The 11922-nt window shown below is 45.6% G+C and overlaps 1 protein-coding gene and 1 long non-coding RNA gene across 2 annotated transcripts in view; one reads left to right on the forward strand and one right to left on the reverse strand.

The window, feature by feature from the left end:
* LOC125759532 (uncharacterized) overlaps positions 1 to 2376 on the reverse strand; it is a 42404-nt gene extending 40028 nt beyond the window's left edge. The window contains exon 1 of the long non-coding RNA XR_007417099.1: positions 2351 to 2376. This is a non-coding gene — a long non-coding RNA (uncharacterized LOC125759532). The remainder of the gene's footprint in view (positions 1 to 2350) is intronic.
* An 8225-nt stretch (positions 2377 to 10601) lies between these two features.
* LOC119401865 (acanthoscurrin-2) lies at positions 10602 to 11319 on the forward strand. Its single transcript, XM_037668864.2, has one exon. The coding sequence runs from the start codon at positions 10614 to 10616 to the stop codon at positions 11316 to 11318; it is 705 nt and encodes a 234-aa protein (XP_037524792.2). The 5' UTR covers positions 10602 to 10613; the 3' UTR covers position 11319.
* Positions 11320 to 11922: the final 603 nt, after the last annotated feature.

The raw sequence follows: 11922 nt of genomic DNA on the forward strand, positions 1-11922 counted from the left end.
GAAGTTCCAAAATTACACGACATCTCCCAAAAGTGCACTGTAAAGCTGGAAGCCTTCGGCAGAAGCGGACATCCTCTCCCTTCCCACATACTACGAGTTTTAGAAATGAAATAGCTGGGAAGGAGGACAAGGGAAGGAGGAGGGGAGAGTTGTTCGCGCTGGAGCGGTTGACGCGCGGGGAACGCGAACACCGAAGCACTGAGAGGAAGAGGCGTAAGTTTCTGCGAACCCCAGGATAGATCGTTTCATAGATAGTGCCTTCGACTTTTTCAGCCAAGATTTCTTTGAGGATGGAAGCATCACGACGGCCTCGTAGAAACAATTAGTCGTCATTTCCTGTTTTCTTTGTGTTTTTATTTAGCGCGTTTGTACGGCACTTCTAAACGTGGTATAAATACGGCGGCACTGTACTGCGGAGATTCAGTCACTGCTAACGGTCGATCCTCAGGTCCGCATTTCAGCGAGGACTTTCTGAAAAGTACGACTATTCCGCCAAATATGAAGGTAAGAATAAGTCTGATAGCACTGCAACGTAGATAAAGTGTAGCGACGACTGTAACCATGCGGAAGTGTGGTTCGTTGAGCTAGTTGGTCACATATTTGTAAGTGGGAAAAACAGCGCAAAAGGACGAGCGCAGCGCTCGTCCTGTGTGTTAACTTCGCTTGTGCTACGTCTCCCTTTGAGCTGTTTTTTCTCATTCACAAGTTTGTAAGCGTGTTTGTTTAATATTCGCATAAAAAGCATTTTTCAAGGACCTAACATTGAGAATAATTAATAAACAGTATTTTCTAATAGGAATCCCCTTGTTCAAGAACGAGGAAGAAGTGATTGACAAGAAAAGTTACCGTAACGACAGAATGGCTTGCAAGGAAGCATTAAACGAGGGTAGCGGAGCAATAAATATAACGCTAAAGGTGATCGATATAGGTTTCGTAATGTATTTGGCAGCGAGAAATTTTGTAAGTTGATGTTGACACGAAGTACTTGATGAGCTTCATACTACAACATTTTCGTGTTGTCTGTTTAGCTTTAGATCTGTTACTAGATCACTTCGTCCTAAATAATAAAAAAAATGTTTACATGCGGCTTTCAAAGAGACTGTATATGTAAAAGCGCATGCAACTTTTCCGTTGAATAGGAGCACTTTGAAGCGTGCAACATTCAAACATATGAAAATTGACCAATACTGAGCTCTCACTCCGGGTGTCCTTATAATGAGTCACAAAAATAATACACATTCCACACACTCACTAAAAAATTATAAATTGTGAACTCATACTTTTGAGAACTTTTTGTTGGGCAAGTTGGTGTACGTTCATAATTGATTTTTGAGGCGCAAAGCAGGACATACACAAGAAAGGACACGGGACGGGCGCTCCGTCCCGTGTCCTTTCTTGTGTATGTCCTGCTTTGCGCCTTAAAAATAAATTTTAATAATGCTTTTGAGGTCGCACATCGTACACAGTACAACATTGTACATAACTTCGGAGTGTTAAAACATCCGTAAGGGTTCCTCCAAGGTGAACATGTGATTTAGTAATGTTGCGTCCTTCTGTGTTACGCTCGTCAAAACAGTGTGGCTGGAGAACACTAAGCAGATTTCACCATTTCGGAGGAAGTAATGAATTCCCATCAGAAAAGTGTTGATTCAATTATTATCAAAAAGCATGACCACACATTTTAACAATGTCCATTTGTTTCTCCTAAAAACAGGTATTCGTTGTCGCCGCTCTCTGCGCCGTTGTGGCTTGCGGAGCTCCCGCCAAGGAAGCCGCCAAGAAGGAAAAGGTCGAAGGGCGCGGAGGCCTTCTGGGCGGTGGTCTCGGAGTCGGCGGCTACGGCGCCGGTGTGGGACCCGGTCTCGTCGGCGGTGGTATCGGAGGTGCTGGTTTCGGAGGTGCAGGCATCGGAGCAGCTGGTCTTGGCGGCTACGGAGGGGCTGGCCTCGTCGGAACCGGTGGTCTCGGATACGGAAGCGGCATTGGACTCGGTCGTCTTGGTTACGGTGGACTCGGCTATGGCGGTGGTCTCGGGTACGGCAGAGGATTCCAGTCTGGCTACGGCTCTTCGGCTGGTGGCCAGCAAGGTGGATACCAGGGTGGTGCTGCCGGACACAACCAGGGATCCGTGGGCTTTGGCGGTGGTGCTGCCAACAGGAACGTGAACGCCTACAACAACAACCAGGGATACAGCCACACCTCGGGATTTTCGGCCAGCGACGGCAAGAACTTCGGTTCCGGACATAACCAGGGTTCTGCCGGGTTCGGAAAAGGAGCTGCTGGAAACCAAGGAGGATTCAGACAGAACACTTTCGGGCACAACGCCGGTTCTGGCTTTGGTGGAGGATACCTCGGATAGAATTAACAGACAATAAAACGAATTGTTTTATTTCACATTTTCCTGTGCTCTGTTTCGGTGCTCGAGTTGGCAGGAACAGAAAAAGTTGCATCAGCCCGCCGGATATGAAGAAAAGAGGAACGAGTATCTTTTAGTGCACTTCGACTCCATCTCACGTACATGTGAAGGAAAAGTTACCATGAGAAATTTAACTTTCAAGCGCTCAAAATGCTTGTTTTTTTTCCTAATAGGTTATTTGAATAACAGGTCACTTGCGATCCAAGGCTACTCGCATCTGCAAGAGCATTACATGAATTTTGACGCCGTAAAAGTGTACCTCCTGTTAGGACTGGCGAAACATCACATTGAAACAACATCGTTTAGGTTGTTCCATATTCGAGGCTGTCAAAAGTCTGATTGAAATAAAGCGAACGTGTTCGAATAGGGCTTGAAAGCCAACATCGAACGTATGATCTCAAACCGATCACTGTCATTATTTTTGAACTAGCACTAGAAATCCACAACATATTCAGAATGTCTTAGGAAACACAGTGGTATCGTTGACAGTTCTCATTTGTGTTTTTGGAAAGCTCCGAATAATTCGTTATCTTGAATTCACAGACAACGTCACTATGTGTTACATCCAGGTGATATGATTATTTTTTCACCACTGAGTGTTTCAAGGCCATTCCTTTATCAAAAATATTTATCTTGTATGAAACAATGAATGGTTCTTTTTTTGTGTGTATGTGTGTGTGTGTTTGGGGGGGGGGGTGACACACACAGCCAAATAGGCTCCAACCATCGAATCTTGGCCATCGCGTTTCAGCGGTCAGTGCAAAGCACAAAACTGGCGCAAAGTAATTACCTTCATTTATAAAAGAGCAAGCCGACGTTAACAGCAGACGTCACGCTAGTGTTCACCAGCGAGAAGTGTGAGACGGATTCCAGCACATCCTGCCGCACCCGTGAAATCAAGGAACGTAATAATTGTAAATTATAAAACTTAGAACTTCCTCGGACGCGCCTATGTAAAAAAGTGAAAATACGTACAAACGAGGCGAATAGAATGTAATTAGGTGTTCGCAGGAGCAGAATTTTTAAAGAGTATGAAACAATTCTACACCGTGCCCTATTTTGGCGCTCCCTGTAAATTTTCAACGCCTGTACGAGGGCTGTTATTGAACGATCATATTGTTTCTGAAATATGCTCACCCCCCTTTTCCAGTGTATCACCCATGAAACATACTATGCGACTTCCTGAGCTTTCTGTCTGCGGGAACGTGTCTGATTTATCATTTTAATAGGATTTTTCATAATCCACACCTGAAGAATGAACTTATTAACGCAATAGCATTAAAGAGCTCGTTTCGCAGAAATTCTGGTGTGGGCGTCGACGTCGGTGTCGGTGTCGTTGGTTGCGAGCGAAAAATCACCGCTGCCCATGACCGAAAAATTGATAGAGATGCCAAAAAATAAACAATAAAACAACCTTCGAGATCAAGTGGGAATCGAACCAAACCTTCTGTGTGGCAAGCAGGTGTTCTACCGCGGAGCCACGCCCGTGCTCGAAATTGCTTCGGGGAAAAAAAAAAGTCACAGTTTCGCCGCAAGGGCGAAGCAATGAATGCGATAGCAAGGAACTAATGCTATACGAAGTGAGGCTCGCCAATGGATACTCTCAGTTTGAACATCGCTTCTGTTGCAAAGGCGGCCGAAGCAGCGAAGGAAACTAGCGTGCTTCAAGTGTCGAGCTGTGCCACTTGATAGTTCGCGCTCATCTTCTGTTTCTTCGTTTAGCGGCGTCCCTTGAGATCGAGTGACTTTCGTACGCTCCGTAACATGAGCGCGGACATCACGGTGAAAGCGTGAAACATCCCTCTTCCCCTCACCACGAGAAAACCGCGCGAGCGGACAGCGGAAGCGCAAGCTTCTCCCATGCGCAAATATAAGAAGAAGAAGCGAGCGAGCGAGCCGACGACTTTTAAGTGCGCCCGTCGGGCTCCTAGCGCCATCTCGCTGGTAATGAATAAACGCTTATTATCGCCTGCTGTCTCCGAGTCCGTCCAGCGCTAAAGGGTGTGTATATAACGCTCGCCGTTAGCTACGTGGAGGATCTGCGTTTCGTGGCGTAGTGGATAGCGCCGCTCGCTGCGGAACAAGAGGTCCCTGGTTCGATTCCGCGCTTCGGAAGCATTTTTCTGAATTATTTTTCTTTGGCGCTTTTATATATATATACATACTTATACATATACGGTGCATGACGGCGGCGACGGCGACGGCGACGGCAAAATCCAGCCGAGACTGTCCATATAATTGCTATCGCAATAAAACACTATATGAATGTTAAGTAGTGTGAGGAGTGCCATTAACACATGTAATAATGCATGGCCGTAGCGTAGAATTTCACCAGGACTCAAACATATGAGTTGCGCAACGAGTGGCTTGTTTAAAGGCCTGCCCATGACAAAGTGCTCAGGCATAATTAATCATCATCATCAGCAACAGCATCCACGAAATGGGTAGGTGCGCGTGTTTCCTTACGGAGGCGTAGTGGGTACATTGCGAATTTGCAAAAGGAAGAATTATGGCGTAGTGGGCACTTCGCAACTGTACTTGCAATAGGCATTCTAGGATAGCTTGAAAGGGCCTATGTTACGCGCACAGACTTTCCTTTCATTTCGGCACGGCTGAGTTGTCCACCGAGAAACGAAGTCAGGCTAACGATTAAGAAGCTGATGCGAGCGGGGCCCGATTACACTATCGCGTTCTAATCTTGAAGGCGAAGCTCGAGAGTCCCTCAGATTTTGCTGAGACATCATATTTCTCGGGTCGTACGAATCAGCGTCATAAAGATGAAGTCCCTCTTTGTCGTACTGACTTATTTTTCGATTCTTTCATGTGCGAGGCTGCCAAAGAATGGGACCACCTGTCCACCTACAGCGTCATCACTCCAAGTGTTCCTGCTTTTAAATCTGCTGTTGAAGATTATTGTTTGAACTAGCCGATAAGAAATGTGCATTTTTTGTTTTAGCTACCACTCCCTTCTGTGATGCCTTTTGGCATTTATTGTATTGAAATAAATAAATTAATTAATGAACGTGACAGAGGCAGAGAAAAATAAAGTTTTTTAAAAAGTAATACACGTATTCCGGGGCAGAGTGGTCATGTATACATACTACTGGGAAAGGGAAGAAAAAAAATCACAGCATATCCACGGAGTGAATGATGATGAGTGGGCGAAGCTGCGGAGGTTCATAGGTAAACCGTGAATCTTCCGTGAATTCTGCCCAGTACATCATCACCGACGTGAGATAGGGCGCGTTTATACTAAAGGTTCGATGAGTTATGACGACTTGCAGCTCACTTTAATTTTACATGTACGCTGCGAATTTTCATTGTTTAGAAAACCATTGCTTTAGAAAACATCTGGCGTCTTTCGTTAAGCAGCTGGCGTCTTTTCCTTTTGCTTTAGAAACATCTGGCGTTCTTCCGTTTTGCTTTTACAAAACATATGGCGTCTTTCGTTGGTTTATTTCATCAATAAACGGCGTTTTGAACAAAATTTTTATTGTTTAATCACGCACAGGAGAAATCTCACCAGGCACTACCTTGGAGGTAAAGAATGGCTGCTAATGGGAATGAGAGACAGAAGAAGTCGGCTTTTAGCTACCGCTGCGAATTTTTTATTGTTCAACAACGCACAGGAAAAATCTCCCACCGGCACCACCTTGGAGGTCAAAGCGTAAGACTGGTTACGGACTACGACTACGACTACGAGGGACGAACGGGTGCCGCCTTAAGGAGCTTCGCCCCTAAAAGGTCTTGCAAGGAGATCGGCAGGAGAAAGCGAAAAATACAAGAATTCAGAGCCGTGTGAAGATGCACGCCGGCGAATGTGTGACTATGTTGGGTCCGCTATAGTGAATATTGCCATAGAAAATTTATATAATATGATTATTAACTAAATCGAGGGTGCACTCCCGTTCGAGGAGCTTGGACTGACGTGGCGAAACACGCACGAAAGGGCACGAGGGTTTCTACACGATGTCCTGCAGACGTCTTTCATTCCACTACCACAAAATTCAAGGTAGCCTTCATAGAAAGTTATAAACAGATATGCAGGGTTTGTATAGTACGTATCTCGAAAAGTTGCGTAAAAATATATTCATTAGTGATATCGCTATAATGCCTCAAAAGTCTTCAATGTACATCCCCTGAGCTTCGACACGGTATTACCAACGGCTTTTCCAAGACTAGAAGGCCCCCCCGTCGGTTGATCTTGGAAGGTCTTTTAAGGGCACACGTACTAGCTTCTTTGACGGCACTTAGGGTTCCATGGTGGTGTCCTTTGAGGGCGGATTTTCACTTTTGTGAACAGGAAATAGTCGGCCGGTGCCAAGTCGGGGCTGTAAGACCAAGGACGCGATCTGCCAGAGCCTAGATAAAAACATCTTCGCTGTAAAGCAACACCATTGACATCGTTCTCAATTTCACTTTGGAGTTCTACTTGTCTGACTACACAAGTCATTTTGACTTTATTTGTCGTTTTTTTATTAAGTATATTTGTTCAGAAGAGCGGTTAATTTGAGAGGAAGTTAAGGGACTGAAGGCAATTGCAGAAGTCGAATGTTTCCCGTCGCATTCATGGAGAGTCTCTGAAAACTAATGTGTTCCTTAGTGTCAACAACGAGCGTTGACAGGCCACTGGCTACAGTTCAAATGTATATGGCGCTTTTATCACAACGTTCACCATGTAATCTAAGAGTATTCGTAGCAGTGACAGAAAGGACATTCAGGCCCACAAGTGACGATTGAACGCACTGTTTATGAACTTACGTGTTCCGTCTGTTTTACATCTCACTATTTGCAATCAATGTACCGGATAGTTCGCTAACTAATCATTTTGTGAGCGTCATTTTCAAAATGCTCCAATTTTCCTGCACAGATCAAAACAGTATTTGAACGTGCATGCCTGCGTACAGATTCGTGAACAACAAGCAGCGGCTCTCGTAGTTTTGTGGTGGTAGGCCGCTATGCGCGCCTAGCCGCAATTATTAATATTTATTCATTTTTCGGGCAATACAAGGCATTGCTTGCGGTCAGGATAAAAGGAGTTGATTAACCTCCTGACGTGGTCCTGCTCGCGCTAGGCGTAGCAGCAGCAATTCGACTATACATCCCCCAAATTGTCAATCTGTGACAATTTTCACGACGTTTCAGGTACAGCAGGCTCAAATTGTGGAACAGCTGTAAGCTGATAACAGCGCCCGTTCGGGAGAAGTGGTTACAGGCAATGAGTGACAAGCACCGGCGCTACATTAGTAGCGGATTACAATAAATTGTTTCTTGGTGCTTCACAAAGTCAAACCGAGGAATATTGCTAAAAAATGCATACGGCAGAGGGTATAAATTCGTACCATAAGTCTGGTCAGTGCGCTCATTATTCCTCGCAAAATTTGCATAGGTGTTGCTGTGTGTGTTCAGCTAAGTCGCCTAACAAGCGCACAGTAGTATTTACATCAAGAGAGAGTGAGCGAGAGAGAGAGAGATCGAGCGATGAACCGGGAGGGTGGGATGTTAACGTGATATTAGTATCCGGTTTCCTACCCTGCACTGGGGTGCGGAAATCGGGGTCGGAGAGAGGGTGTAGATAGACAGAGAGAGAATAAAAAAAAACGCACACGCAATAGTTACAAGTGCAACAGCCCAGCTAAAATAGTTGTGCTAAATAAATTTGAATTGGTTACAATACACTATAGGAAATATAAGCCGCTCACTGATCAAAAGACTATCTGCATATTTAGCAACTGACACAAGGGCACAAATCAATTTTGAGACGTCCTTCCAAAATGTCGCGCAAGGGTGGGTTACAGCAGAGCTGGTGCGCGCCTAGCTGGTCCTAGCTTGGCTAGGCTTCTACCCTCTCACCTTCCTTTTTCGCACCCCTTGCCATGCTATAATATGCATAGGTACGCTTGCTCTCGCCAAGAAATCTTTTCGCCAATAATTTCTCTCTTTCTCTATCTTTATTTCTCTTGTTTTTTATCTCTTTTTGCATTCGTTTTCTCACCCATCAGAGTTATTGCATACCACGCTGGAGAAATGGGCACACGTGTTCTGGGAGCGAAGCAGAAGACGGCAATGAAGAAGAGAGCGCGTTCCGGTTCATGATGATGATGATTTTCTATCTTCGACACACGGTCAACCTCGAACATAACGGCTCTGTTGCAAACTCCTAGCGCGTATGTGCTACAGGAATTGCGCAAGCTCCGCTACTCACCACCTGTCAACTAAAAACGAAGAAGCCGTCGGCGGGCAAGAACGTGTCTGCCACAGAAATTGGTCAAATCCTACTTCGCCGGAGAAACGTGCGTACGTGTTCTGGGAGCGTCACAGAAGAGGAAGAAGCGGAAGAAAATGAAGAAAAGAGCGCGTGCCGGTTCATGATGATGATAATTTTCTATCTTCGACACACGGCCAACGTCGAGCATAACGGCTCTGAATGTAAAACTACTCATAACTATATTGACGCTCAGGCTAGATTTCAAAGCAAAGATGTTAGTCTCTAGTAGTTTTGGTGGCCGGTTCAACTTCCTTGCTAAAAAATGTTGGCATATAGTAATAATAATAATAATAATAATAATAATAATAATAATAATGGCGTATATGTATATGCGCGCTATTCTCATAGCACAAGCGCCCATTTGTTTTAGCTGTCATTTCGAGGAAAAACGAAGTCGCGCTGCCTTGAGCCGGAAACAGCTTCCGAATTGAGAGTCTCACGACACTTTCACGAAAACCAAGATCCTGAAAACCTGCAGCGAGAGCGGATATCCTTTCCGTTTACACTCAGCGCATACTATGTAAACTTCAGAAACGACGAGGTAGGATGGAGGAGGGGAGGATTCCGAGCGCCGGGATTCTTGACAGCCGGGGAAACGCGAGCGCTACAACGTTGGCCGGAAGGGACGTAAATTTCGCAGAACACCGAGTAGCAGATCGCCGGGACCCCTCAGATTCGAAAGATAACGCCTCGATTTCTTGAATGTGGCCCCTTCGAGGATGGGAACACGACGTGGGCGACAATGATCGACTCGTAGAAACAATTAATACGTCATTTCCTGTTTTGTTGTTGCTTCCATTTACTGGATCACGACACGCTTGGGTCGACTATATATGGAGCGGTACATTGGGGCAGAAATTCAGTCACTGCCAACGGTCGAGCCTCGAGGTCCGTGGTTCCGCGGGGAGATCGGAGAGAGGACGAATATCCCGTCAACAATGAAGGTAAGGGTATTTCTGCGTTGTAGTCTACGCTAATGTCGACAAATGGCAGCTGTAATTGTAGCAGTATTTGTCTTATTTTCGTGTATCAGGACACAAAAAACCGTTTCTGAAGGATTGACCATTGGGAAGCATTGAAAACTCTAGAGTGCATTCTAAAAAGGCATTTTGCTCAAGACAGCAATTTTCTTGTCGAAACACAATGATGAACACCTTCGCATGATGTGCCATGTGTAAAAAATGTGTGAACAGAAATTTCGGAAATATAAAAGGGACCGCTAAATATGACCGGCATATGTGTCAAAACGCACTTATTTGGAAATATGTTTGGTGACGGTCAAGCTTCCTGAACACATTCGTCACTTCAGGTGCTGGTTCAATGTTATACTAAACTTTGTGTATTACATTTTGTCTTACAGTTCAGTTCAGTGAGTAACTCATATCATATGTCAACGCACACTGCATGCGTCCTTGGAAGTAGGACTAAGAAATAAAAAAATGCAGGGTTTTCTTGCTTCGGAGCACTTTCATGCGTGCAACAGATGAACAAAGAACAACCAAGAGTTAGCGCTTATTCTACGTGCCCTTTAATTATATACTCATTAAAAAATATTATAAGATAGGCAGGTCAAGCAATATACAGTTGGAGCAAAATTAACATGCAAATTGTCTCTATGAACTGGCAATTCAGGCGTAATACTGTGCATTCCTGCTAATGTCAAAGCTTTACCGAGATCAACGTACCTTCAAGGCAACTGTCCCACCAAATGAAATTTAATCTGTCCCTCCTATAATATAGTTAAGAATAGACAAACTTGTCGACAGCGAAGAGCCTTTCCTTTTCTAACGAGTTATTCAATTCCTTTTTAGTCGCGCTGTTGCAGCATTGTAGATAACGAGGCGTTACTAAAAATGTAAATGATTACGTTGCATTGAACGCAACTGTACTATCAAGTCCACAATAAGCACTTAGGTTACTCTTTGCTAAATGCAGTTCTTCATCGCCACTGCTGTCTGCGCCCTCGTGGCTTGCGGTGCCTTCGCCGAGGAAGCCGCTAAGAAGGAAAAGGTCGAAGGGCGCGGAGGCCTTCTGGGTGGTGGTCTCGGAGTCGGCGGCTACGGCGCTGGTCTCGGAGGCGCCGGCATCGGAGCAGCTGGTCTTGGAGGCGTTGGTCTCGGAGGTGCAGGCATCGGAGCAGCTGGACTTGGCGGCTACGGAGGTGGACTTGGCGGCTACGGAGGTGGCTACGGCCCGGTAGTTGCTGGCGCTGGTCTCATCGGAACCGGCGGTCTCGGATACGGTGGTCTTGGATACGGCGGTATTGGATACGGTCGTCTTGGTGGGTTGGGCTATGGTAGCGGTCTGGGTTACGGTGGCGGCTACCAGTCTGGATACGGTGCTTCGGCCGGTGGCCAGCAGGGAGGATACCAGGGTGGCGCTGCCGGACACAACCAGGGGTCTGCTGGTTTCGCGGGAGGAGCTGCCACGAGGAACGTGAACGCCTACAACAACAACCAGGGGTACAGCCACACCTCAGGATTCTCTGCCAGTGACAGCAAGGTCTTTGGAACCGGACAGAAGCAGGGATCTGCTGGATTCGGAAGTGGAGGCGCTGGTCACCAGGGAGGATACGGACTGCAGAATTTCGGACATACCGCCGGTACCGGCTTCGGTGGAGGATACCTCGGCTGAAAGAGCGTAGTGAATAAAACCGATCTCACTATACATATCGTCCTCTTTATTCCTTTCCAGAACTATAGAACTAGCACCGTTTTCTCAAATGCATGTGGTGTGTTATCGCAAGAAAAAGATTGTCGAGTGGACAGTTCGAGTTGGTATTCTGCTATAGCTCATACTTGTCAAGGCTACTATATCAATGTATTATATATCCGCCCGCCTTTCTCCATGGTATCTCTCGTTTTGACAAACTTGGCGTTTAGGAGTGTGTCTGAAACGGAAGTTTTCACCAAAATTGCCATATTGCATAAGAAAGTTTGAGTCCAATAAAGCGATAAGGAATTTAGTAAAGAGAAAAAATAGAGAAAGCGCGCAAAATCGAGAAGAAAAGACAGCCCGAGTACACAGTTATAAAATCAGAAATGCCATAATGCAAGTAGACAACACTGAGGTACGTATCTTGGAAAGCCACCAATACAGCCTTAAGTACCCACTAAAAACGCGTTGCGCGCACGTTGTCTATATGCATCCCACGCCATTCATTCTGACACGCTGACCATCACGAGTTAAATCCGAGTTAAAGCTGGGCTTTGATTCTTGTTAAAAAACATTAATATGT

The sequence above is a fragment of the Rhipicephalus sanguineus genome, chromosome 8 (assembly GCF_013339695.2).
Source record: "Rhipicephalus sanguineus isolate Rsan-2018 chromosome 8, BIME_Rsan_1.4, whole genome shotgun sequence".
In the NCBI taxonomy this organism is placed as follows: Eukaryota; Metazoa; Arthropoda; class Arachnida; order Ixodida; family Ixodidae; genus Rhipicephalus; species Rhipicephalus sanguineus.

Coding starts and splice junctions, on each gene's coding strand:
- LOC119401865 (XM_037668864.2), top strand. CDS start 10,614: ATGCAGTTCTTCATCGCCACTGCTGTCTGCGCCCTCGTGGCTTGCGGT.